Raw genomic sequence first — 25,667 nt, forward strand, 5'->3', positions numbered from 1 at the left:
AAAAAATTCTGAATTTGGTTTTAAGACTCACAGACATCGTAAATTATTCATACAATGCATTACAGTAGCATAGCAACATGTTTTAAAAAAGATTTGACTAAAATATAAAACGTGTTAGGAAAAGGGGAAATAAAATAAGGAAAAATAAATATTGTTACATAAATAATAATTCATGTCTAAATTATAGGTAAACTAAGACATTACAAAATACTTAAATTTAACAGAATAGTGTACCAGACACAAATATATATAAAATGATGTAATGTTCATGGGTTTCAAAGAAGTCATTGTCCCTAGGAAAAGTGGGCCACACTTTCAATACTACTCAATAAAATAAAAGCTATATCACATTCATCATAAATATCTGGCATGATGCCTTACAAGGAAGTCGTAGACTTTAATCATGTGTTAGTTACAAATGTAGGTTTAAAGAATTGTGACCTGCCATTTATTATTGGCGCACCTCTAATACTTGGTCAAAAAGTCTTTGTGAGAATTAACATAATTTTCACTATGAAAGTGTATCAGCGAGTCCATTGGCTCAATAAATAAAGTAAAGGAGTACATTGAGACAATTTGTCCACTGTTTTTTTACATCTTACACCTGACTTACAATCTCAGAGTCTTCTTCCTCATACCACTGCATTGGGGTTCCATCTGAAGCTCTTTGCAGGATCACTTTCTGAGAAACCAACAAAAAACACATTTAAAAGCATTTCTAATTTACCATCATATAACTAATTTTAAGAATGACATTTAATAAAACGTTGCTTAAAACTGTGCTAAATGATTCACTAAACATACATTCTTGCAGTCCTCACCTGTTTTTGAGAGGCAATCTGGTGGTAGGGTGGTGGTTCTGGACGCTTCATTCGAATCGATCCCTGCCGTTCGAGTGAGCATGGCCTGGGCAAAACTAAATTGTTCTTCTGGTGCCAAGATTTAAGCTCCCCTGAAACCACATCCCGAGGAAGCACCCGGGCGGGATGGTTAGGGTATTCTCTTAGCGACGTCGTGCGGACCACCTTGTTGTATGGCGGGGGAGGTTTGAGCATTCGTTTGGGTGATGTAACCTCCACCTGTTGGGGTTTATTCGTAGGCGCAGTACCAAATTGTGAGTTTTGTCCAACCTTGAGCCTTCCAATGTTCGCTTCAAGTGCTGCCACATTATTGTTCTTCACTCGATTGGGGATGGACACAGGTTGAGGTAGGTTGTTGTTTTTAAGTGGGCTGCGGGTAGGGAGCCGGCCGGATGCTTTATTCGCAACAATGCGATGGTAACCATACGGAGGTGGACATGGTTTGGGTGCATCTATGGCTGTTTCTCTGCTGGATGAGCTGCTGTATGAGGAGATGGAGAGTTCAGAGCTGCTGTCCTCTGAGCTGCACTGATACAAACGTTGAACCGAGTAGGCCAGGGAAAAATCTGTCACTCGTCGACGGGGTAACTTGGTGCGGCCACGCCCTAGATCAGAGCTGGTTTTAGTCAGTTCTGGTTTGCTTCTGGGGAGTCTGTTTGAGAAGGCAGAACATTACATCATCTATACAGTCCTGACTTCAGCCACTTATTTAGCCACACAAGAAACAAAAAAGTGTTAAAAAAAATATTATTTGATGAGACACCATAATAGAAGTACTAAACACTATATTTTTTGTATATTGAGTAAATGTGTAAAAATAGAGTACTTTAAGTTCACTTATGGGAGTGCGTATTTAAGTTTATTTTAGTGAAGTATTTTACTTGGGCTGGTAGTTACATTCATGATTAATCTAAAATGTAAGACTTACACAAATTCCTCAGACAAACCCAGAAATGTTTATTGATGTATTGTTAGTATTACCTAAAGGACTGCGAGATGTGTCGGCGCAGTGGCAGCTCTGGGGTGGAGGGGGCGCTGTTGGGTTGATTGTTCCGCACTGGCAGACTTTTAAACACAAACTGAGGTGCTGGAGGAAGGTCTGCCATTCTCGTGTCTGTTGAAAATGTTGGACTGCTGCGGAAACAGGAAGCCATGTGTGAGAAAACCCTTTGATTAATAATTTGTATAAAAAGAACTCAACTCTTTAATTTATTGGTAAGAATAAATACTGTCACAGCATGGTGTTAAAGCAACATCATGTTATTTTAAGCTAATCTATCAAATAATACCTTGAGCGACTGCTGCTAGCAGAGAGAGAGGGTTTTAGTTTCTGGTAAGGCTGGTCTAGACTGGACTCCTTCCACGGAGAGTTCTGGATGGGTGTGGCATCATAGTCCAGACTGGAGCTGGAGCTCGATGTCTTTGGGCCTTTTTTGGGTGAGAGAATCAAACGCTGGTAACCGCTGTCCGTGGAAGAACCCAGAACGACTGGAGAGAATGGAATGGCATCTGAATCTGTTAATAAAGTAGAGTTTCAGCCATTAGTTAATGCTAAACCTCAGAGAATATTATCAAATAATAATGAGTTCGATTGAAAGTTTAAAAGTATTATTAGATAATAATGAGCTCCTTTGAAAATCTGGGAAAAAGGGTTCAGAAAAAAGGTTAACACATAAAATGAAAAAGAAATACCTACAACATGAATAATTCAATTAATATCATTAATAATATTTTCTATAAATGATAAAAATCAATAATCATCATGAATAAAATAAATCAAGGCAAAAATGTGTAACTTTCAATTTCATTTTCTGATGAAATTATTGTATTATAAAAAAGATTTATTTGAAATTATGATATAATAATGATAGATTTTATATAATATTTTGCTACATTATATTAAGTCACCCTTTGTGTTTGTCTAACCAATAAAAAGTATTAAAAAGTGCTTGTCAACTTTGTGGAGTATGTAATCAAGAGTTTTTTCCCGCACATTTTTTCAGCAAATTTGGACATGCAAGAATTTTGGAAGGACAACTATATTTTTTTCTTAGAAATGTTTTATATCTGAACTTACCATCATCCAAGACAACACCATCAGACAGTGAGCTGTCATCAGAAGTACCCAGATCTAAAACAAACACATAAATACGGTTGTTGTCAAATTGAATTACGTATTATATAACAAGGCCCAAAAATTAGTGGCCTCTGATTGGCTGACCTCTCTGCCTGGACGAATAGCAGGTCTGTGGAGACACGCAGCCGTGGTTAATGCGGTGTTTCACCGCGGCATCCTGTAGCTCTTTCAGTTTCTTCTCTTCGCGTTTGCACTGCTGCAGTCGGCTTTTTCTCACTGGTTTGCTGATGTGCTCCTCCAGGGAAAGCTTACGGGCCGCCTCATAAATCTGCCGCTGCAGGGCGACATCAGACTCCAACGCGTGCAGCTCAGACTCCTAGAGACAAGCGTTTTAAGAGTCGACCGCATGATTACAAGCTAAAAGTGATGAAATGTGCATTCAATGCAGCTCGCAGAAATCACTGCCTACTTGTTTAATCCAATATATAAGTGGAAAGTTTTCAGTAAATGACAGCCTGTGCCTTAAATAACAACACTTGATACTGTGAAACTAGCCAGGTGAGGTCAAATAACAGCAGTCTAGCTATTAAAATTGTCTCAATGCAGGAATTGTGGCCTGTACCTCTCCGTCTTGTGAAATAAAACCCTCATCCAGTTTAAAACAGGCTCCAATTCGTCTCCGGATCTGCGGAGGCTTCTCATCGGGCAGAAGGGGGTAATCCGAGGGCAATTTTCCAGTCAGCTCCTGTTAAAACAACAACAACAAACAACTTTATGTTTATCTGTCAATGCAAACAAAACCAGAGCAGATGCTCATCTTTACATTGTCAAGGCGTCCACAAAAGGGTCTCTACGGTGGAGTAATGATTAGGCACTTAAATCTTTTGCCTGCTTGACCAACAGTGAATGACAGACGTGTGGGCTAACATGCAAAGAAGCATCTGTTTCTGGGCCTTTCGCTTTAGTGTCTCTATTATTCAGCACAAGAGAAAGCCTAGCTTCAACAGAACAGATCTGATTTACACTGACAGAGCAGCTGAATGAAGAATATCCATTCTGAAGAAAATACAATTTATGACTAATTTCATTTGCCTGAAATAGTTTTATTTCACCTGTTTCTAGGTAATTAGACTAATATACTATGCAAAACATTTAAATAAAGAGCCCCCGTGGAGACCCCAATCCTATTAACACGGTACATGATGTCGATGAATATAACAGAGGTTGTTTTTCAGGATGTTACTCACAGCCTCTCTGATGCAGAGTTTCTTTAGTTCCAGGACACACAGCTCCAGCCGTTCCTCCAGGGCCTGCTGCTTCAGTCTCATGGCACGTGTATGTTTGTTCATGTCTTTCACGGGTGACGTGGGACTGTCTGGGCCTGGACACCAGGAGAGATTTAATTACACCATGGGACATATTTTAAGCTGTGGCCTTTTAGAAAAGCTATGGAGGTAAGAGTTAAGTCCAACTTGCAATGTAAAAAAGCCACAATAAAACATTTAACCCAATTTACATCAATGTATTGTTATATCCCATTTACTAAAATATCACACTGCAAAGTTTCACCAATGTTCCCAATATTTTTGACTTTTTTACATTTATTCACAGTGTTGCATATGTGGACAGTTCTTGTTTTTATTCTTAAGTAAAATTTGAAGTATCTGCACTTTATGAAAATGCTTTACTTAGGAATGACAATTTTATAAAGCATAATCTTTACTCCACTACGTTTAATAAATACATATGGATTTTTTTGCTGTTAACACTTCGCATTAACACTTATTCTAGCACTTTCTAAGCATTTTTGCTCCTACATTTTAAAATGAGGTAAAAAGCATGTTATTTGTGACCCTGAAAACCAGGCTTAAGTCTCAGAAATCAAATTCTGAGATAACAAGCAAGTTTGCTTTCAACCACTATTTTCACTATGATTTCATTCTTTGACATGTCACTTGGTCAATATTAAAGATATCAACGTTATATTTTCAGACAATGTTCTCTACATTTTGTGGGATGATTTTTTAAAGAAAATTGTTAATCACAAAACGATTTACAGACTGGGTCACATTTACGAAACGTAGTGCAGTTGAAACCATGAGCTCTATAATGTAGTGAAGCAAATATTTTCCAAAGTAAAAGCACTCTGATAAAGTACAGACACTTGAATGATGCACTCGACTTAAGAAAAATAAATTCAGTACCGCCCACCTCTGCAATGTTGTTGACTAAAATGCATTCGGACCACTACTAAATATTAGCAATGTTTTATCATAAACACATTTTTCAGATTTTCATATAAAACATATTTATCAGTACAATTGTAATCACTCACCAGAGTTTAACATGATTCCGCTATCAGAGTCACTGATCTCCTCCTTACAATCCATGTTTGTTTTCATTACTCTGTCGTTTTATTTTACGTAAATATCCTGTTCCACTCTTCAGATGTGACCTGTAGATGAAACAGAGAACATATTCAAATTCGCTGTTTACTTTTAAGCGCTCTCCATTTAATCTACCGCCCCACAGTCCAGCAACCACTAGGCCAATTTGCCTTCCAAATAGTGTCTTGTGGCTGTATGATTATGAAAAACCAACCTCCCGAGGAGAAGCCTGCACAGTCTCCACATCTAAGGTTTAAAGACAAAGCAACTGGTAACTTTCGTCCTGTCCACCCCTATTTCAATATGCACACACACGCAAACTACCCCCAAAAGTCTGAATGCCTCAAAACACAATAGCAGCACACCCCTCAGTTGACCGCACACTTGTGGGGGTCTCTTATCCCCCCACACAGCACCATGGCGACCTGGATCGCTATGACTATGCAAGCGTGTGTGAATTGTGACGGAGTGTTTTTAGGGGAACACTAGATGCCCCCGAAGTCAACAGATGGCAAAAGGGACTCTCCCCCTCCCTAAGGCTGCACCTGTTCTAATCCGACCCCCCTCTCTTTCTTTCAGCCTCCACTCTCTGGGGCTTTGAAGTGGAACAATGTCTATGTGCTGCATCAGCCTTAGGCGGGAGATGCTGATAAGTCGGATAACCATGTCAGGGGTTTCTCCTGTTACGGTGAATAAAAGGTACAGGCAATTTTAGATATAGAATAACATTCGGGGATCTCCGATTGTCTCCAAGATTGTGACGTCTCACATTTCAGGGCACTCAAAAAATAGTAGCTACAGCAGTTACATTGAAAAGTTTTGTTTTGGTATTGTATATGAATCTATCAATACACTGGGGTAGGTTGACCAAACAGTGCCACCTGATCAAACTTTAATCAAACATGTTGAAAACAATAATTTGTTTATTTAAGTGTCATATGAAAAGCCATCAACATCGCCCTCCATTAACACCGGTTTACAAAGGATCCTTTCATATCCAGTAACTAGATCATTTTAGCTAATTTTATGAAAGAGTATATCTATCTCGTAAAAAAAAAACCCATGAGAGATGTGACAAGCCACCGTCTCCCTGATCACAACAACAACCTTGTTGTATCTATACGCAAAGGTGCCACACAGACAAAAATCTAGGACAGACACATGTATTTATATGAATGTTTTAAAGGAGAAATCCAGATGCCCACCCACACTACTAGGGAAAACATCTCTGCTAATGAGTCAGTGTGGATCCTTATCATCGTTCTTCCCGAGCAGTGAGGAAGTCGGATGATATGAGAAAATCTGACAGTATGTCACTGTGGAGATGCTCAATGCTCATCATCATTCAATCCTGTAAAGCGTGTGGATGGATGCAAGATGGCAGAATTGAAAGCAGCCCGTTTTATAAGGCACTGAAAAAATACCAAGCTCCGTGTCAACAAGCCAGGGTGGTTTGCTGAGAGGACAGTATCTGCTGATACAACACGCCTCGGCCAGCGAGAGAGAGGCGAAAAGAACGGCTGATGAAACCACTGCGGGGAATTAGGTCACTGTAACAAACGACACTATTAAAAAATGCTGTTAAATTTATGCTTAAAAAACTGCCAGCTGCGCTTGCCAGATATTCACTTTAAAAATTACAATGACCACATGCTCTGGTGCCTGTACTGCGGATTTTGCAGTTCACAACCATAAATTTCATTACCCAGCAAAAAACTTTACTTATCAACCTTGAACCAATAAATATGCCTTGTACTTTAAAGTGATATAGCCACTTTAGAATTAAGAGGTTAAGAGATTTGTCATCTTTACATAAAAAACAATTATATAAAGTATTGGTTCACCAAGAAATTAAAAGTCTGTCATCAACAGAAATTAATTGTAGAAATGGTAGATTACAAACTGATCAATTGGTTAACTGAGCTATAGATTTGTGGAAAAATACAATTTTCTATAAAGAATTTCAATTAGGATTTTGTCATCGTTTACTCACCCTCTTGTCATTTCAAACCTTTATGAATTTCTTTGTTCCCGGAATACAAACACAAAAGAAGATATTTTGAAGAATGTTGTCAACTGGCACCTTTTTACTTACATGCAATAGAAGTGAATGGGGTCCAGAGCTGTTTGGTTACCAACTTTCTTCAAAATATCTTCTTTTGTGTTCGGTGGCAAAAAGTAAGTCATAAAGCTTTGAAATGACAAAATCTTCATTTATATTTTTCATAGAAAATTTTCTTTTTTTCCACAAATCTATATTTCAGTTAACCAATTGATCAGTTTATAATCTACCATTTCTACAATTTAATAAAATTTCAAACTGACTCTGAGGTTGTCAAACTGAAGTGAGCTCCACCCTGAAAACACATTAGGCCAAAGCTCATCAAGCACAGATGAGCAGACAGGATGTAGTTTTCTCGACAGTGATCTTAGAAGCAGACAGATAACACTACAGACCCACCCATCCTCTCTGCGCGGTCAAGCATAAAGATGAGACATCAGTTTTCTGTACTCTCTGCAATTCCCATGCGCCGCCTAGAGCATCTCCAGATTCCCATGAGTCTGTGGGGCTGTGATCTATTGGAATGCCTAACCAGCCAATTTCATTACCACTGTGGCCAGATCTGGAATTCCCAGAGAGGGCTGGAGCTTGGAAAGTCTGACAGGAGACTTGAACGGGACCCAGAATGTATACAGAGCCTGTTATTATAAGGATGCTGAATCGTGTGGACGCAGATGTTATAAGAGCAACAGAATTTACTGTGTGACTTATTTCCGCAGCTGGTGCAGAGCCAAAAACCAGTTGAATGCTAATGAAACCATGCAAAACATGGCGGAGAGAGAGATACCGAGAGGGAGATAGAGACTTGAAAGGAAAGTAAAATCACAAAGAATGACTTTCATCGTTGCCATTTAACTGAGATGAAAGGTGAACACACACATGACAGAAAGGCTCTTTGAATGGAAAACACCTTTAGCTAATATGTTAGAAGAAAGAAAAAGTTCTCATTCTCATTTGTAAACAGATATCCACCAGCAATCTGGATCCCAGCAGAAATACAATTAAGTTTATTTAAATGAGACTTCGCTTAGTTTTGTGATAAACGTGTCCATAGGCAAAATTAGTCTTTTAAATAACTTACATTTCGGCATTTATGGCTGGAACATTGATACAAAGTAACCTATAATAATGAACCCCTGATCTTCCGACTTTTAGAACTTGATCAACATTAAATCACATTTGCAAGCACCAAAAAAATCTATGGTTTAGAGATGTGTAGTGCATTTTGGAGACACTAAAGTCCTGGAACATGAACAACACGCACTGTATTTGTGTTTACACTGTAGACAGCAGAAAACAGCCTTAAAGAAGTCATGCTTTATGTCAATACAAACTCAACCTGGTTTCTGAATGGATTATTATAATATGCATGCTTGAATAAGCGTCATTTTAAAAGTGCATACAATACAATGATCAATAATTAATTATTTACTTTAAGCCTCTGTAGTTTACCATAACACCATTTAACTTTAGAACAAATAAACCAATCAAAATCCACTAGAAAACGAATAATGCATGTCAGAATTTTCAGTAATGTTGTTTACAAATATACATTGTAAGCACATTGCAGTACATCGAACCTAATATTAAATTCTTGCAAGTAGGTCAGGCCTCTAGAATACATGAAAAAGGAAAAATTATGTCATTATGATTATTATCATCATCATCATCATACCCGTCTCTGCAGTCTCCAGTCCAGTGGACCTCAGTTCACTCCATTACGGCATATAGGCGTGAGCCGGCAGAATGCACAGTGATGGGCTGCGGCGTTCTCCTGTCCTCAAACTAGAAACCCGCTGGACTGTACCATTTACTACACGGGGGCGTTTTTCATCCGCGTCAAGCGTTTTTCTGTTCGGGTTGTTAAAGTTACAGAAACGTCTTTCTACATTAGCGGTTTAAATGAGCATGTAGAGTTTCGCGAGGCAAAAACTACACTTCAAACTAATTTAGGCATAAAAACAGGACCGTACCAGGGCTATCATACCCTACCTCTAATGTTTGCTGTGCTTTGTAAGCGCGTGTGATCGTTTGAAGGCAGCGCACGCTTCTTTAGCAGTGGGCGTGTCTGACCGTGAATAGAGCCAGCGGGAGAAAGAGACAATAAAAGAGTTAAACAAGAGGCGGGTGCTCGAGACAGCTGGCAAATAGTCCTCCAGACTTTATGAATAGCCCCGAAAATGGCACACAGCCACAACTTTATTTTTCTGCATGGCAACACGCTTGAAACTAGAGCAAGCAGTTGTTGAAGGTATTTGACGTTACTGTCTCGAGCTCATGGAGATGTGATATATACATTTCGACAGCACAACATGGATCGAGTGGCTTCTCTCAAACGTTCTTTTGTTACATCCTATTTGCCGCCTGTCGTTACTTTCCTAATAAAGGACCCCGGCAGATGGTCAGTTGTCTTTCCCCGTGCCTCTCCGCGAATTTTGTGATCAGCTAATGAAACCTCTTCATTTCCATGTTAAAGGCAAAGCCCATGGAGATTTCTCTCTAGAAATGGCGCCTGTAGGGACACACAGAGATTTGGGAATTTCTAAAACCAGGAAAGACCCTGTAAACAATCATGAGGTTGCGAATAACATCCAATCAAAAACACTTGCAAATGTAAAATTCATTAGTTAAAAATAAACACCATGTATTTAGTCATATTTAATTAGATTCCATTTTTACAATTCAATATAACAAACTCCAAATACAAGACTACATACAAACATAATTTGGGCTGTATGCCCCCTCATTTCATTACATGATACACTTTTTTTTACAATACACCAATTGAAAAAATAAAAGGCGCATCTTCTTCCCTGCATCAGTTTCATTCGGTAATCTGTATGCGTCGCAGATTTTCTCTCACTCGCACAAATTCTGGAATGTTCTTCTGATCTTCCAAACGCCTCTTTTCCGCTATTTCATACTGCGGAGACATTTAAATCATCAGTGATCTTTGGAAACAAGGAACAAGGAAAACCATCAAAAGGCACTAATAAACAGAGCTGCGGTGAAGTCTACCAAATTTTCAAAATCACAGATCTTGAAACTCCTTAGATCCATTTTAGTGCAGACTAAAAATTAAAAAAGGAAAGAACGTGGTTGGTACCTCCAGTAGTTTCTGCTGCCGCTTGCGTAGCTCTTGTTCTAGGTCTGAAGGAGGTCGGAGGGCAAGTTCCTGCTCTTTGTGCAGGTCAAGTCTCCTCTGCTGTAAGACACGCTTCAGTTCTGGTTTCTCCTCCAACAGCAGCCCTCTGAGTGTACATTAAAAATCACAGACCTTTGGGTTAGCTTGGGGGATTATTTTAATGGATACATGCAGGGGTGTTAATAGGATTTTAAGTATTTTGTTCACTTTTCTTCTCATAAGTATATGACCAGAACCAAACACTTCTTAGGAAAGCATCTTTGCCTCACTTTTTATGGGCAAACAGAAGCTCCTTATGGAGATTCTGGTGACTGGGGCTCTCGCTGGGTGAGCCATTCAGTTTCCTGAGTTGAATGACTTCCTCCTCACCGTCTGTGTCCTCTTGGGCCGCTGGAGGATGAATCACATAATTCTCTACAGGACACAGGGGAAAAACTACTTCAAGACTCAAATATGAAAGTAAAAAAATCATTCTGTATTTATAAATGGTTGCATAGAAACACAAGTGATATTACAAATGAAATAAAATCCAATGTAAATCACTAAATATGAATCCCAGATTGTACCTTTTTTGTGATGTCTAAACCCTGGTTGCTGGAAAAATGTAAAATAAAAACATTTCAACAATAATTAGACATATTGACAGTATAAGAGTGTAAAACTAAATTGCATATCAAAAAGTTCAACAGAAGTTTTAAATATTTAAAAGTACTACGGTTGTGCCAGCACATCCATGAAATGAAGAATCATTATCTTAATGCATGGACTTAACCCTTTGTGCTTCATTTGTCTGTATTAGTTATTCGGCATTAGAGTTTTTTGACTTCTTGTCTGCATGACATTCAATCGGAGAAAGGATAGTAAACCTGATTTTCCTTAGAAGGTTGTTCGAAGTACAAACAAGATTAATGCATAGCATCAATACTAATAGGAGTAAATGTGTCTGGTGGAGTGAATCAAGACAATTGAAATTAACTTTTAAACCGTGAATGAAAATACCAGCACTTCAATACATTTTACTCATTCCAGTTAAAGAGCTCATCCACATTCATAAGGGTAATCACTAATCTTCTCAGGGACCAGGAAATGTCCATTTGTGAATTAGACATTAAGCTGCTGGGCATCCTGCCCACCTTCCCTAGCACACAGCAGGGTGTAGACTCAGAGCAAAGATAGAAATAAACAAGCTTGCTCTGTTCTTGCAGTGGCCACCGGTGTGCCAGCCATGCCAACCACACCCCTGACGTCCCCTTCTGAAAACCTCTCAACAGACATAAAATCTGTGGATTACGCCAACAATATTGTCCAAAGATATAAAAAAAAAAGACACACACCATTGCCAGTTGATATGGCATTTAAATAGAAGGCTATAAATTACATGTTTAGTGTGATGTCCGACAGTTCAGTTTGAGCTCAAAGCCCCCACCACTAGAAATTCATAAAAAAAATCAAAGAGATTATTTAACTTTGAAAAAACAATGCAAAAAACTGCACATTATAAACTCTCATGCATTCTTCAATAACTGACATGCAACATACAAAAAAGGTTTTGTAGAAACTAATATATAGACACCAATCAGAAATAACTGGCTTTTCACAGGTTAAAATAAACAAATAAAGTTTACAAAATAAACACAGTTAACACATACCTCAATGCATACAGGTGGTTGTTTTTTTGTTGTGTTAAGGTCCAGCATTATGCAGTCTGGAGAGTGTGGTCTTCTCCTCACCCACTGTGTTTACTCTGTTTGTGTTCAGTAATGCTGGTAGTAGACATATCCGTTCAAGCTCATTACGACATTCAAGATTAACCCGCACCTTTACGAGGCACGCAGAACGCCAGATTAACTAATTAACGCGGACATCAGTTCTGATTTAACCCTCTACCTTACTTCCATGAACTCTTGATCTTATAAGAAAATTATTAAAGTTGTTGTTTCTTTGAAAATAACATTGTGTTGGCTAAATTTGTTCATGGCTGTATTCATAAACGTCAAGAAAATATTAGGTAACGTTATCGTCGGCGACCACATGGGGGCGCTGTGGTTTTTTGGACTGTGTAATGTTTTCCCATAATTCCACGGGTCTACTTACTGAAGTCAACCAGGAAGTCAGGTCATTTGAATGTGTCGTATGTGTGAGGTGAGTGCGTGAATGCTTGTGTGCGTGAATGTTTGTCTTTTTTGTGTTAAAAAAAAAAAAAATCTACACCGTGATCTTATTTGATCGGATCCTAGTTGCCCTGCTCGGATTTAGAGATGATAATAACCGACTCGTGAGCTTTGTTGCGATGATCGATAGGCATTTTCACAACTCGGGGCAGCCACGGTTTAGGCTGTGGTCAGAAATGATGAATCGATCAGATATACTAGAGCAGACGGATTACTGGGTCTCGACCCAGTGTTTCTCTGTTTGCTCCGTGAGTATTACGGCGATTCTGATCTCACCATAACTTTTAAAAGCGAGTCCTGGAATGTTTGTGAATCATTACGGAGATACGCTTTAGTTCACATTGTACACTATGGTTGCTGCAGTGTAATGCAACACAGTTTTTACCGATCACAAAATAAGACCACACCAGTATTATTTGTTCTTTTATTTTTTATTTTTTTATTTGTTCTGAAGTGTATGATTATTATCCACAGGTGAGGCTTCGTACGTCGGTGTATTTGATTTATTTACGTGGAGTAAAATCCGCCATCGTGCTTCCTTGAGTAACCTCTGTTTGTAGACGCCGCGTGGTGAGACTCTGTAATTAAAAACACTGTAATAAGAAACCACACAAAGACCACTTCAAACAGCCTGTGATTTGAAATCACGTTATAATGTGTGTGTTAATAAAGGTAAATCCCACCTATCGTCCCTTTAATACTATGCATGGATACTCTCTGACCGTCGATCCACACTTTTATTCCTTTGTTTGAGGGCTCACACACCGGAGCTTCTGAATTCCTTTTGAAGGTCTGGTTTGGTAAATAATCACCATTACTGAGAAATAAAACGCAGTTATTTATGCTTTGTTTATGCAATGTGTTTAATGTTTACCCTTCAGAAGGACATTAAAAAAATAAGTTCGGATTTTAGTGCTCACCCATGGTCATCAGAAACTGTTTCCTTTTGTGTAACAGTTAGGTTCTTTTTTGGAAATAATCCTAGATGATGATCATATATCGATTTGAGATGAATGTCTAGACTGTCCTGTGATGCCTAGTAACAGATGTATCAGTCAATGAATTGAAATGGGTTTAATCAAATCCATTCATTTAGTATTTATTAGATGGGCACATATTGGGAACCCAAAGGGAAGTCAACCCACTGTAGTGTCACAATGAAAGATGTTTCGACGGGAGCTAGACATTGTTGACGCGCTATAGAGCCTCCTCCACGGGTCATCGTTTTGGGCAAGATGGGTTGGTTTATCATAGGCCATTATCTAGATCATAAAGTTGCGAGAAACACCCTTATAAAATTTGAAGTCATTAAAGTATGCTTAAATATCAGGTAAGTTATGGACGAACTAGCTATTTTAAAACTTACATTTACGTTAAATTTGTAAAATAGGCCTACCTGAATTTGTTTACTCCCTGTGAGTGTATAATCGTTCTCATATCGCGGGAACGGGAAAGGATCTCGTTCTCTTGGCATATTCCCACAATATATATCCAGATGAGTCCTAAGGAATGTTACAGATCGGTGGTTTGGGATCTTTTTGACTAGCTACTGTGTTGTCCCTCACACTGTTGCTTAGAAACAGTACGTTCTGGCGCACCACACAGCGCGAGGCGTTAAAATGTATAACCACTTGAAGGAAACTAGCACATGTGGGTTTAAACTTTTATTTTTATAAAAAATTGTAATGGCATATTTTACTGCTAAAATGAACAACAGCATCTTATGTGCTATAGCCTAGATGTTTTATTTATTTATTTGCAATCTGACTTTCTAATAATTAAATGTTTATTCCTATATTTAAGGCAACTTTTATGTTGTATTCACGAATGTTATGTACGTTTTAATAACTCAAATAAATCGTTACCCCTGGTGCTTTATGTATTTTATCATTTTCCTGGTTCGTATAATTTCTTACATTTTATGCTAAAAGGCTAATTTTGTTAGTGCATACAATTGGGAAAAGCTTTATAGAAGTGTTTTTACATTTAATTTCTAGGCAGAACAAGAGGCTGACCAATAGGAGAGCTGAGCGAGTTGCACGTGTAGTGCAAATAGTGTCCGGATAAAAAGCGCAGCGTTATTAACAGAACACGCTCTTCTGTTTTCACCTCGAACAGGTGCAGGGCACATACAGCGATGTTTTTAAGATATGTACTTTCCTTTGTTAGGATGTATTGTATAGTTGTCAGTTTATGGCTCTTACTTTTAACAGAGGCAACAGAATTGCCCAGCTGTAAAGAGGTAGGATACAACAACAGCTTTGTTTGCATAATACAGCTTTTCTGTTTAGACTTGTTTGTCATTATGAATTATATTTTAAGTTGCTTTTAAAGATGACTGCTGGAACCACATTATAACTATGCATTCTAACTGTACTACCTATTGAAAAATCTCACATTTACGCAGTAATCTTTTTTTGTGCCGCAAACGCTTTGCCCTTTTTATATTGCTGATGGAATATTGCATTTTATTTGCACTAAACATAAAACCACTATTAGGACAGTTATTTCTCTAATGTATGGAAAAATGTTGATGTCAAAGTGCTTTGTGAAATATAAAACTTATAAGTATTAGACTGTCACAAACGTTTAATGTTATTGTCTGCAACACCAATTATAATGTTACAGGATGGTCATGAAATATATATTTTTAGTTAAACTGTAGCATGGAACTAGTGTTTCTAAACACACAATTACATTAAGGTAAAGAGTTCTAGAACTATGAATCACCAATTGACTAAGGTGTCCATGTGAATAAAGAAATAAGTTATGTAGCCTATAGTTCAGAAACTAGTGTTTATTTTACTTATGATTTCAGCGCCTTTTTCCTTATCTGGACAGATAACACTTTTAAAGAATCTCACTCGCTCATCAATTTTCTTTTACATTTCCTCATGTTCACGGTATCCACGAGGTTTAGTCATGTTTGAATGAGAGTGAGCATGTTCATGGGACTGGGCTGCTCATTTACCTTATCAAATGCTGACAAGCTTGTCCGTTGTCGTTTGATAGCAGTGTGAAAAGGACATCTGCTCTAGACAAGCTGCTCTATTGCTCTACCTGTAAGGGTACTGTCTTTGTTTTAAGTTTTGGGTAAATTGGAGAATATTCTTGCTATTGGCATTAACAAACCAGAGTTTAATTGCCCACAATATTTATATTTCCAAACATTGATACCATCCTTACGATTAGATGTTAAAACAACATCTGAACAAGGTACAAAGACCTGGCAAATGACCCTGACACCATAGACGGAACATGTTTCTGTGGGTGTAAGAGAGTCATCAGCTAATCTGACCCCAGGAGATACCATGGAAACAAATGTCACTCTGTTTTGTTGCCTTGGTTTTCTGCATTTATATGGATGTGGGGATTAGGCTGTGGACTGCTTGTTAAGGACACCTGAACATTTCTCTCTGGCTCTCTCTCTAAAACATTACTAATAGGTGCACTAACACAAAGCACTTAAGAGTGCCTGGTTTTGTTAACTATTAATCTTATTCTTACCCGTGCTGATCATTCAGGTTAATTTAGGTTCCTTTCTAACCGCCTTGTTTGGAGTTGTCTGTCAACATCCACTAACCATTTAGAGTGTAAACAATTATTTTATTGAAGCAACACCCTTTTAAGCTTGAAGATTATGTAAGAAGGTAAATTAGGATAAATAAGGATGTTTGGAAGAGTTACCTTTTTATTTACTGAAGATTTTATTTTATCAGCCTCTCCCCTTTTCCATAATGATGAGTAAATAATACCTGCAGAAGGCTGTTTGTTTAGAGAATGATAAGAAGACATCCTTGTAGTACTTCATCACAGTGGGTGGGTCAGGCTATGTAAATATTGATCTGACACAGTATTTTAAATTGAGGCTGGTTTAAAGAGAAGGCTGGTTACTGCAACACATTTGGAACAAAGCCCAAAGTAAGAATTCAAGCAAAACAAAAAATGTAACTTATGTTTGTGTGTTGGTTAACAGGATTTAAAGTAATAGTAACAGGACCAATAATATGTGATCACTAGAACACTGACATAAGTGTCATCAATTTACATCTCTGAATATCTGTAATCCTGTAGCTTGTTCCAAATTTGTGTGTCAATTCTGCTTTAACCAAACTCTATTAGTTAGTCTCAAACTAAACTTTTATTTCATAATACATACTTCAGTTGCTTTGTTTTTCATTACTTTGCAGTCCGATTACCATTTTGAATACACAGACTGTGATGTATTGGGCTCTCGATGGAGAGTGGCGATACCCAACAAACCAGAAACCTGTACAGGTGTACCTGATCCGGTCAAAGGCACCAAGTGCAGTGAGTATCTCTAGCTCTCACAAGTGCAGACCTTACTTCTTGTATTAAAGGGATAATTCTTCCCCAAATGTAAATTCTGTCATCATTTACCCACCCAAGATACATACATTTGGTAACCGAACAATGCTGATACCCATTCACCTGCATTGGTTTTATCTACATAGAGTTAAGGGGGAACTGCCGTTGCCAACATTCTTTAAAATATCTTCTTTTGTGATGGGGAAGAAAGCCATGCAAGTTTGAAATGACAAGAGGGTATGTAATGATGACAGAATGTTCATTTTTGGGTGAACTATCCCTTTAAACTAACAATTGTTTGGAGGATCTTAATACGATTTCCGTGTAGAATAGTGTATTTTATTATGTGTTTTACAATGTTTTTGTGTGTACCTTACTATATGTGATGCTTTGCTTTTGTTTTTAGGATGACATTTTAACATTCTGTCAAGGGTCAACAGATGAAAAATAGCCTTTTTGACTAATTCTGACACATTAACAGCTATGTTTATTTATTTGCACTGCTCCTGTTAATAAACAAAATAAATTCCCTAGTGCTAAAGATTTTAAATCATTTTTATTATTGTCTTTTATTACGGGATGCTATCAAGGTTATTGAATTTTTCTCTAACTTTGTACTGCTTCTCATTGTCAGCGTTCACCTGTAATGAGGGAGAATTTCTGGACATGAGGACTCAGGAGTGTCAGAAATGTGTCGCAGGGACCTACTCTTTAGGCACGGGAGTTGCCTTTGATGAGTGGGACAGTCTGCCCACCGGCTTCATCAGCCATGGCATCGATATGAGCAAAGGAGATTCTTCCACAAATTGCTCTAAGTGAGTGACTCATGCATGAAAAACTGTATTCAGGATATGCAAACACAATGTGCTTGTTCTGATTAAATTCAAGATCAAGTGGTTGGTTGGGCCATTTTACTTTCATCAAATGCAATTGCAAATATGAAAGTGCTTGACGGGTCATGACCTTGAATAAGATGTATGACATTAGACAGAAAATGGAGAAATGTATTTAATATGGAAAAAAAACGTTTAAATGGGAATTAAATGTACCTCTTGCCTTGTAGCTCGACGTGGATCCCTAAAGGTGACTACATTGCCTCAAACACAGATGAGTGTTCCTCCACTCTTTCCTACGCTGTGAGTCTGAAGAAACCCGGTTCTGTGTCTTTTCAGTACATCTACCCAGACAACAGCATCTTTTTTGAGTTCTATGTAAGTTCTTTGTATTCTCATTGCAGACATGACCTAAGTGTCATATTTAAAAGAAAATTGACAAATCATTTTGGCATAAAGGATACCAACCTGATCGCACCCGATTGCGTATAAATAACACGCTAATACGTACGCCAAATTGCGATTTTGCGTGCATATGATACGCCAATGTTTGCTTGTACCTGGGTGGAGAGCAGCCATTTTAAAACGTACATGAAGAGGAAACACTGAAATAATTAAAATAATAAGGTTAGGTTTAGGGTTTGGGTTAGGGTAGTGGTTATAATATGCACGGACGCTAACATTAGGTTTAGGGTTTGGGTTAGGGGACAGGGTAATGAGACAAATTGCTGTTTAAAATGCAAACGCGCTAATTGGCGTATCATATGCATGCAAAAAAGGCGTATTTATGCACGCAAAATCGCAATTTGGCGTCCTTATTATACGATAATGCACAGCGCGTGTTATTTATACGCAATTGGTGCGAATGGGCTGAGGATACATGTATACACGGCCTGTGTGTATATTTATAGGTTCAGAATGACCAGTGCCAGTCAACAGATTCTGTAAATCGCTGGATGACATTATCAAAACGTGACTGGGAATATCACTATGTAAGTAATATTTACAAGTAATTAAGTAATTCAGATGCTTTAAGAAAACATATTAAACAATGTTACAGTGAAAATCTAAACGCACAAAAACTATTGAATGGAAATTAAATGAAAAGTATCAATGATGATAGCAGTACCAACATGTGAACGCCTCAAGACATTATCTTTTTTTCTGTATGATCAGATGCAGCTGAGTAGTGGGAACAATGTCTTGTACTGGAGGACTACAGGTTTCTCTCTGGCTGGAAGCTCTCCCAAACCAGTTCTACTGAAGAACATTGCCATCTCAGGTTTTTATCTATTACAAATATTTGCACGTCTCCTCAAATAAAAATTTGATGTATTCTGAATACACAACTGTGTTGATTTCAGAATAAAAATACAAATGTGCTTTTTATAGGTGTCTCCTATACATCTGAATGTTTTCACTGTAAGCCTGGCACCTACAGTGATAAACCAGGAGCCTCTCGCTGCATCCCATGTGCTGTTAATTCTTTCTCTAATAAAGGAGCCACGGCATGCCAGCCATGTGAAGCAGATACATACTCAGGTAAGTGTGTGTGTGGTGTGCACATTTTCATAGATAAATTGCTCTGTGTGCTCCATCACTTTTATCGTAGCTCAAAGTTTGTTCAAGTATATTTGTACCTGGCTGAACGGTTATGACTACATAACCGTTCATACAGTACTGTCAAGTTTGAGTCCACATAAAACTGATTCAAAATCTCATTTAAACCTTTTATAAACAAAACGCTAAACAGAAAATAGAACACAAACATGTTATGTTTGTCACTTATATAATTTTTGTAAATTCTGTGGTTGGATGAACAAAATTACAACACAATTTAAATAGGAAATCATACGTATTTTGCACAGCATTTAACGAAAGGACTTGGGCTTTGAATGTTACATTTACATAGATGTGAGGAAGCATTTTAATGTAATCGAATGAAAGTAAGTGGTTATGTAAATGACTTGAACACCCCAGTGCTCATACGCTTTGGGATTTGCCTACTGGAGAGGTGTGTTTTATCACTTTATCTAAATGAGTGTTTTTTTCCAAATGCCACTGGCTATTTTTCTCTCCTGTGTGTGTATGTACGTGTTACACCAGGGATTGGATCTGGAAGCTGTCTACAGAGGCCACACTGCAAGCAGAGCGATTACTTCTATACTCACACAGCATGTGACTCAAAAAGCCAGGTGCGACAGAAAAGACACTTCTGCTTGCATGTACTTCTAGTTAGAAAACACAAACAAAAGCAGCCAATGTCATTACAATCAAATTCTGATATAAAGGTCTACTGTACGATAGTTTGATAAATTGTCTCCATTTGTTTTCTGGTGTGTTTCCAGACACAGCTTATGTTTAAGTGGATCGAGCCCAAGATCTGCAGCGAGAGTGCAAATGGGGCGATCCAACTCCCAGCCTCAGGTGAGATGATGGCCTGCCCGCCGTGCAATCCAGGATTCTTCTCCAGCAACACCTCCACCTGTGAACCCTGCCCACATGGCCTCTATTCAAATGGAACAGGTAACAACACACAAGCGCTACAAATGTACTTTTTATTTAATTAATAATTCTGTTTAAAAGTAGCTTGTTTGACGCTCCGTGACACATTTGTTACATGCGTTCAGAATGCTCTGAGTGTCCTGCCGGAATGGAACCTGTCGTGGGTTTCGAGTATAAATGGTGGAACACGATGCCTAGTAACATGAGAAGTTCTGTCTTTAGCGTAGAATACAGCAGTACTGACAGGACCACAGGTAAATATCACCTTGCGCTGATCAATACAGGTCCATCCACCACATCAACGACACACACATGCCGATGACTGCCTTTAAAACCCTATAAAGCTTGCTAACAACACATTGAGAAACCACAACATTTTACAAGTCAATATCGGCCTACAGATTTTCATGTTCAGAATATTAAAGGGTTGTCTGAGGTCGCTTTGCTTCAGATGTCTTTTCTTTGAACAGGCTGGGAGGTAGCAGGTGAATACATCTATACCACACCAAGTGATCGGGACTCCGACTTCATGCTTTTGACGCTCCAAGTACCTGGATACGGGTGAGCAGATGAAGTCCCAGTATATTACTCCCTTCGAATGGTTTTTAACTGCAACTACATAGTCAAAATGAAAACCTGATAAGGAATACAAATTTATACGTAATTCTTTTCTTTTTCCAGCTTGCCTCATTCTCTAAGTAAAGACAACGAGAGAGTTGAACTTTCAAAAATAACATTTGTGTTTGAAACGAAATGTACAGCTGATTGTAAACTGCATTTCATGGCTGTGAGTATGACAATCCATATTTAATTTTTTTTAGTACATAAAAGGAAATTTATACTACATAATTAAATTTGTACTTGTATATGTGAACACATAAATGTAAACAAGTGTGGAAAACATTTCAGAGACATTTCAGTTTTTGTGTGTTTAGGTAAAAAAAAATGTTCTTTCATTTTGTGAACTACTATTTCTTTTTTTTACTGTTTCTTTTTTGCAATCGTTTGCAGAAAATTAAAACTGGAGATACAGGTCAAAATAACAGAAAGATGCTCTGTATTTTTTCCGACCTCAAGTACTGCAAGTTAACTTTTAAGCAATACTAAAGTAATACTCTTTTCCAAAATCCTATAAATCCATTTGAATAGTTTTCATGAAAATGTCATTTTTTACATTTGGTTAATATTCAATTTATCCTGTTAAAATGGTCCGTTGGCTCAGTCTGAACATGTTAAACAATGATTGGTAAATGAAACAACAATATTGTCGATTATAAATTCAACTTGTATTTTCATTTTTTTCAAAACGCTACAAATCCATCCTTTTGTTTCAAAAATATGTTGTTTTATTTCTTTTTAAAAACAAACAAACAACAGAGCATGAAACATATGACATCAGGGACTCATACTATAAATTAATATAAATCAAATAAATGCAAACGCATGAAAAAAATAGCAGCCAAATAAAATAAATAGTACCAAACTTAATAGTAAAACGAAATAAATATTTTCCACTACATACAACAAATAATTTAGAAACAACACATAAAAATACTACTAACGAGCGAATTCTGATCGGTCGAGAGGACATATCGCATTTAGGCTTCTGACCATGTCCATGCCTTTCTGACCACCATGTACACATCCTCTGATGGCTACTTCCAGCAGGATAATGCACCATGTCACAAAGCTCGAATCATTTCAAATTGGTTTCTTGAACATGACAATGAGTTCACTGTACTAAAATGGCCCCCACAGTCTCCAGATCTCAACCCAATAGAGCATCTTTGGGATGTGGTGGAACGGGAGCTTCGTGCATCCCACAAATCTCCATCAACTGCAAGATGCTATCCTATCAATATGGGCCAACATTTCTAAAGAATGCTTTCAGCACCTTGTTGAATCAATGCCACATAGAATTAAGGCAGTTCTGAAGGCGAAAGGGGTCAAACACAGTATTAGTATGGTGTTCCTAATAATCCTTTAGGTGAGTGTATAAATCTACATAATTACATTTTTTTTTAAGATTTTAATCTACATTTTATCAGGGGCAGAATGAAAGGAACAATATGTTTGTGGAGAGTTGGAGTGGTACTGTAGGCAAGCAGTCCTACTCTTATCTTATTAAGAGCAACAGCACTGTCAGCTTCACCTGGGGTTTCCAGCGCACTGGGACCTTCAACATGGTGAGACCAGGACAAGATCTACAAATCAATCAATGTTATCTTACTCCTCTGATATTGTTATTTCTAACTCGACAACAGCACTATTGGTTAGAAGATGAACATCTTTTTTGTTCCGTTTCTCCTCTAAAGATAAGCTGACTGTCTTTTACAGGAAAGTGAATACAGCTCTGACTTTGCCAAGATCTACTCTGTTCACATCACCAATGTGATTGGGGGTGTGGCTTCAGAATGTCGACAGTGTGCTCTGGCGGCCTCTGGCACAGAGTCTGCCTGCGTGCCCTGCCCCTCAGGCCACTACATGTTAAATGGCACTGGAGTGTGTCAAAGCTGTCCCTCTAACACCATCATCAGACCTGAGCAGCCAATAGGAGCGCAAGCCTGCATTCTTTGTGGTCCGAATACCGACAGTAATAAAGTAAGACCACTACTTTCTCTAATACTAATGTCTCTCACAAACTATTTCATATATTCACTGACACATACTGTACATTTGTCCTCTGTGTTTGCAGGGCCGTTCAGCGTGTATTAGTGACTGTACTTTAGCACTTTTACATAAAGAAGAGTTCCTGCACTATGACTTCTCCCAGTTGGCACGAGTTACAGATTTCCAGAGCACTCCACGATTCACCAGTAAAGGGCTGCAGTACTTTCACCATTTCAGTGTTATGCTCTGCGGGACGCAGGTGAGAGTGTGGAGGAGACCAGCTAAGTTTTTATGAATTACTAAATTATCCAAAAAATACATGTAGGAAAGTGAATTGTCGGCACCTTAGAATGACACCGAAAAATGATCTCTCTATGTGTGCCACATATAGAACAGGGGTCTTGCTTCCTGTGTTGACAATGTGACTGAGAGTAAGAGAGAAGTGAAGGGCTACATCTGTCGGTCCACTCTAGTGCCTTCTGAGGTCAGGGGTCAGAGTGTTGTGTCCTCTCAACCTTTCAGTATTGGAGACACTTTAATCGGTAAATGTTACTGCTGCTATGAGATTGCTTTAAAATAATATAGTAAGATAAAAACTGTATTGTCGTTCTATTGCAAATACAATGCTTTAATTTTCAGGAGTGACAACTGACTCCAAACTGGTTGACATTTCATCATTCGACAGCTACTTCCCCTCCAAATCTGAGCTACCTGATGTCATATTTTACTATAGGTAAACCAGAATGCACAATGCATGCTTTCAATAAACTATGTTAACAGCTCTGACTATTCCAGACCTCATATCAGTATATTTAAATATATGTTCTGTGTCAACAGATCTAGAGAAACAACACAAGCATGTAAAAATGGAAGATCAACCTCTGTCAGGCTCCGATGTGATCCTACTGTAACAATGGACAAAATTTTCTTACCAAGGTACATTGTGCATAAAGCATTATTTGCTTTTTGTGTAAGGAAAAAAGTTACTCTGATCTAGACATGTGTACGGTTGTTATGGTATAGGTTTGGACCTGAAAAAGCGTCATACTAATTATCATTGTAGAGCTGACATCTAGTGGTGAGAGAGAGAAAGTGCAACTGTAGTCCAACTTTGATACAGCACATGGTGCAGGAATACTTTATTAATATCCCTTAAATGCTGTTTCTTTCTCTCTTTCTCTCTCTGTGTGTTTTGGGTGCAGTAATTGCTCAGAAGGCACATGTGATGGCTGCTCTTTTCATTTCCTGTGGCGTTCCCAGCATGCTTGTCCTCTCTGCTCAGAAAGGAACTATAAGGAGATTGTGAGTGCCTGTATCCAAGGAATCCAGGTATATGTCAACACAATAAACCACACAATGACCGAATGAAATTGATCTTAGGTCAGGTGTCTCTTTTCACAAATACATAGTTTCCTATTGATTTTGTATGTTGTATAGTTAAAAAAATACTTTAAAGTCATGATGAACAGCTGAAATATGTGTTTCACAGAGGACCACCTATGTGTGGCAGCAGCCTCTGAGATGCACAGGTGGGGTTGACCTGCCACCACAGAAGGTCAGCGCCTGTGTGACTTTGGACTTCTGGCTGAAGTTTGGTGTCTCTGTTGGAACTGTGGCCGCCGTATTGCTCATTACCATCAGCTGCTACTTCTGGAAAAGAACACGAAAGTGAGAGTCATCAAAATGCCACTTTTGATAAAGCGCATGCCACTTACTTGCTGAAAGTGACATTTAGTTTAATTGTCCAGTATATATTTTTATTTTATGTTAATATTTTGCAAAGAGGCATAGAAAATATTAATAATATGAAGAAATTGTTCCCTCTCCATAGGCTGCAATATAAATACTCAAAGCTAATGATGACTGCAGGAGATAAAGAGTGTGAACTACCAGCTGCAGATAGCTGTGCCATCATGGAGGGAGAAGATGCTGAGGATGACCTCATCTACCTCTCAAAGAAATCTTTCTTCACTAAAATCAAGTCGTTTTCCAGAGAGGTGAGCCCACAAGACAGGCTCATTCAAACTGGACACAATCTTATATTTAGGAGTCCTGTGGTTTTAATTGAATTGTCTGATTATAAACTCTGAAGCACGAGATCACAAACGTTTTTCTTTTACAGAGAACATCAGATGGCTTTGATTCTGTTCCTCTGAAATCCTCAGCAATACAGGAGATGGAGATGGACTAGCAACAACAGGAAATTTTGGCCAAAATTCGAAAACATGTTTTAAAAAACTATTGCAGCGTTGCATTGTTTTCCAAAGAGCCTGTGAGAGTCTTATCAAATAATCGGCAAAACAAATGATTCAATAGCTGCCTTATTTAAATGTGCATTGATAACTTAGGTTTTCTTTCTTGGGTCTCCCCTGGATTAAGTAAAGCCAAAAAGACAAATGACTTTCAAAAGTACAAACAATTCTAACAAACATTTGAGATTTTATTTAACCGTGTTTAGATCATAACTCTATTATTTAAAGGCCGAATAAACTTAAACATTTGCAGATGCATTAATAGATAATCAAGTAAACATCATTTATTTAACATGTCCTTCTATAATTTATCTCATAAATGTCTTTTTTTATGTTTCCGTGGTTTTGATGTTGAGTGTGCAAGGTATTTGAAGCCATATCTGGTGTAGTGAGTTTTTGCTTTTTTATTCAATACAATTTTTTATAAACATTTTTG

The 25,667-nt window shown here is 38.0% G+C and overlaps 4 protein-coding genes and 1 non-coding gene across 7 annotated transcripts; 2 read left to right on the forward strand and 3 right to left on the reverse strand.

Annotated features, from left to right (window-relative positions):
• Nucleotides 1–52: 52 nt before the first annotated feature.
• Nucleotides 53–9,382, reverse strand: inavaa (innate immunity activator a). The gene is made up of 10 exons (XM_056773281.1): nt 9,062–9,382; nt 5,273–5,392; nt 4,185–4,318; nt 3,560–3,682; nt 3,082–3,313; nt 2,938–2,991; nt 2,150–2,375; nt 1,842–1,994; nt 822–1,512; nt 53–682 (listed from the first exon to the last, which is right to left on the reverse strand). The coding sequence occupies exons 2-10, from the start codon at nt 5,337–5,339 to the stop codon at nt 599–601; spliced, it is 1,764 nt and encodes a 587-aa protein (XP_056629259.1). The 5' UTR covers nt 5,340–5,392; nt 9,062–9,382; the 3' UTR covers nt 53–598.
• Nucleotides 9,383–10,074: 692 nt separating this feature from the next.
• On the reverse strand, nt 10,075–12,999 carry zgc:195245 (uncharacterized protein LOC565483 homolog). The gene is made up of 5 exons (XM_056773396.1): nt 12,181–12,999; nt 11,098–11,125; nt 10,801–10,945; nt 10,493–10,637; nt 10,075–10,309 (listed from the first exon to the last, which is right to left on the reverse strand). The coding sequence occupies exons 1-5, from the start codon at nt 12,226–12,228 to the stop codon at nt 10,211–10,213; spliced, it is 465 nt and encodes a 154-aa protein (XP_056629374.1). The 5' UTR covers nt 12,229–12,999; the 3' UTR covers nt 10,075–10,210.
• Nucleotides 12,657–12,977, forward strand: LOC130407351 (small Cajal body-specific RNA 2). The gene has a single exon (XR_008904613.1). It is a non-coding gene; the product is annotated as a small Cajal body-specific RNA 2 (non-coding RNA).
• A 115-nt stretch (nt 13,000–13,114) lies between the features above and the next one.
• Nucleotides 13,115–14,316, reverse strand: cfap276 (cilia and flagella associated protein 276). The gene is made up of 5 exons (XM_056773395.1): nt 14,099–14,316; nt 13,848–13,964; nt 13,623–13,738; nt 13,386–13,519; nt 13,115–13,280 (listed from the first exon to the last, which is right to left on the reverse strand). The coding sequence occupies exons 1-5, from the start codon at nt 14,174–14,176 to the stop codon at nt 13,210–13,212; spliced, it is 516 nt and encodes a 171-aa protein (XP_056629373.1). The 5' UTR covers nt 14,177–14,316; the 3' UTR covers nt 13,115–13,209.
• On the forward strand, nt 13,926–25,660 carry elapor1 (endosome-lysosome associated apoptosis and autophagy regulator 1). 3 transcript variants are annotated; one of them, XM_056773244.1, is made up of 22 exons: nt 13,926–14,032; nt 16,893–17,013; nt 17,666–17,846; nt 18,095–18,242; nt 18,776–18,856; nt 19,041–19,146; nt 19,257–19,406; nt 19,971–20,059; nt 20,213–20,390; nt 20,495–20,623; nt 20,840–20,930; nt 21,051–21,156; nt 22,418–22,555; nt 22,707–22,970; nt 23,065–23,238; nt 23,371–23,521; nt 23,619–23,712; nt 23,817–23,915; nt 24,182–24,308; nt 24,469–24,647; nt 24,811–24,976; nt 25,102–25,660. In XM_056773244.1, the coding sequence occupies exons 1-22, from the start codon at nt 14,018–14,020 to the stop codon at nt 25,168–25,170; spliced, it is 2,856 nt and encodes a 951-aa protein (XP_056629222.1). In that variant the 5' UTR covers nt 13,926–14,017; the 3' UTR covers nt 25,171–25,660. The 3 variants fall into 3 exon arrangements, with proteins under 3 accessions (XP_056629222.1, XP_056629223.1, XP_056629221.1); XM_056773245.1 differs by lacking the exon at nt 13,926–14,032 and adding an exon at nt 14,464–15,764; XM_056773243.1 differs by lacking the exon at nt 13,926–14,032 and adding an exon at nt 14,464–14,944.
• Nucleotides 25,661–25,667: the final 7 nt, after the last annotated feature.

The sequence above is a fragment of the Triplophysa dalaica genome, chromosome 18, assembly GCF_015846415.1.
Source record: "Triplophysa dalaica isolate WHDGS20190420 chromosome 18, ASM1584641v1, whole genome shotgun sequence".
In the NCBI taxonomy this organism is placed as follows: domain Eukaryota; kingdom Metazoa; phylum Chordata; class Actinopteri; order Cypriniformes; family Nemacheilidae; genus Triplophysa; species Triplophysa dalaica.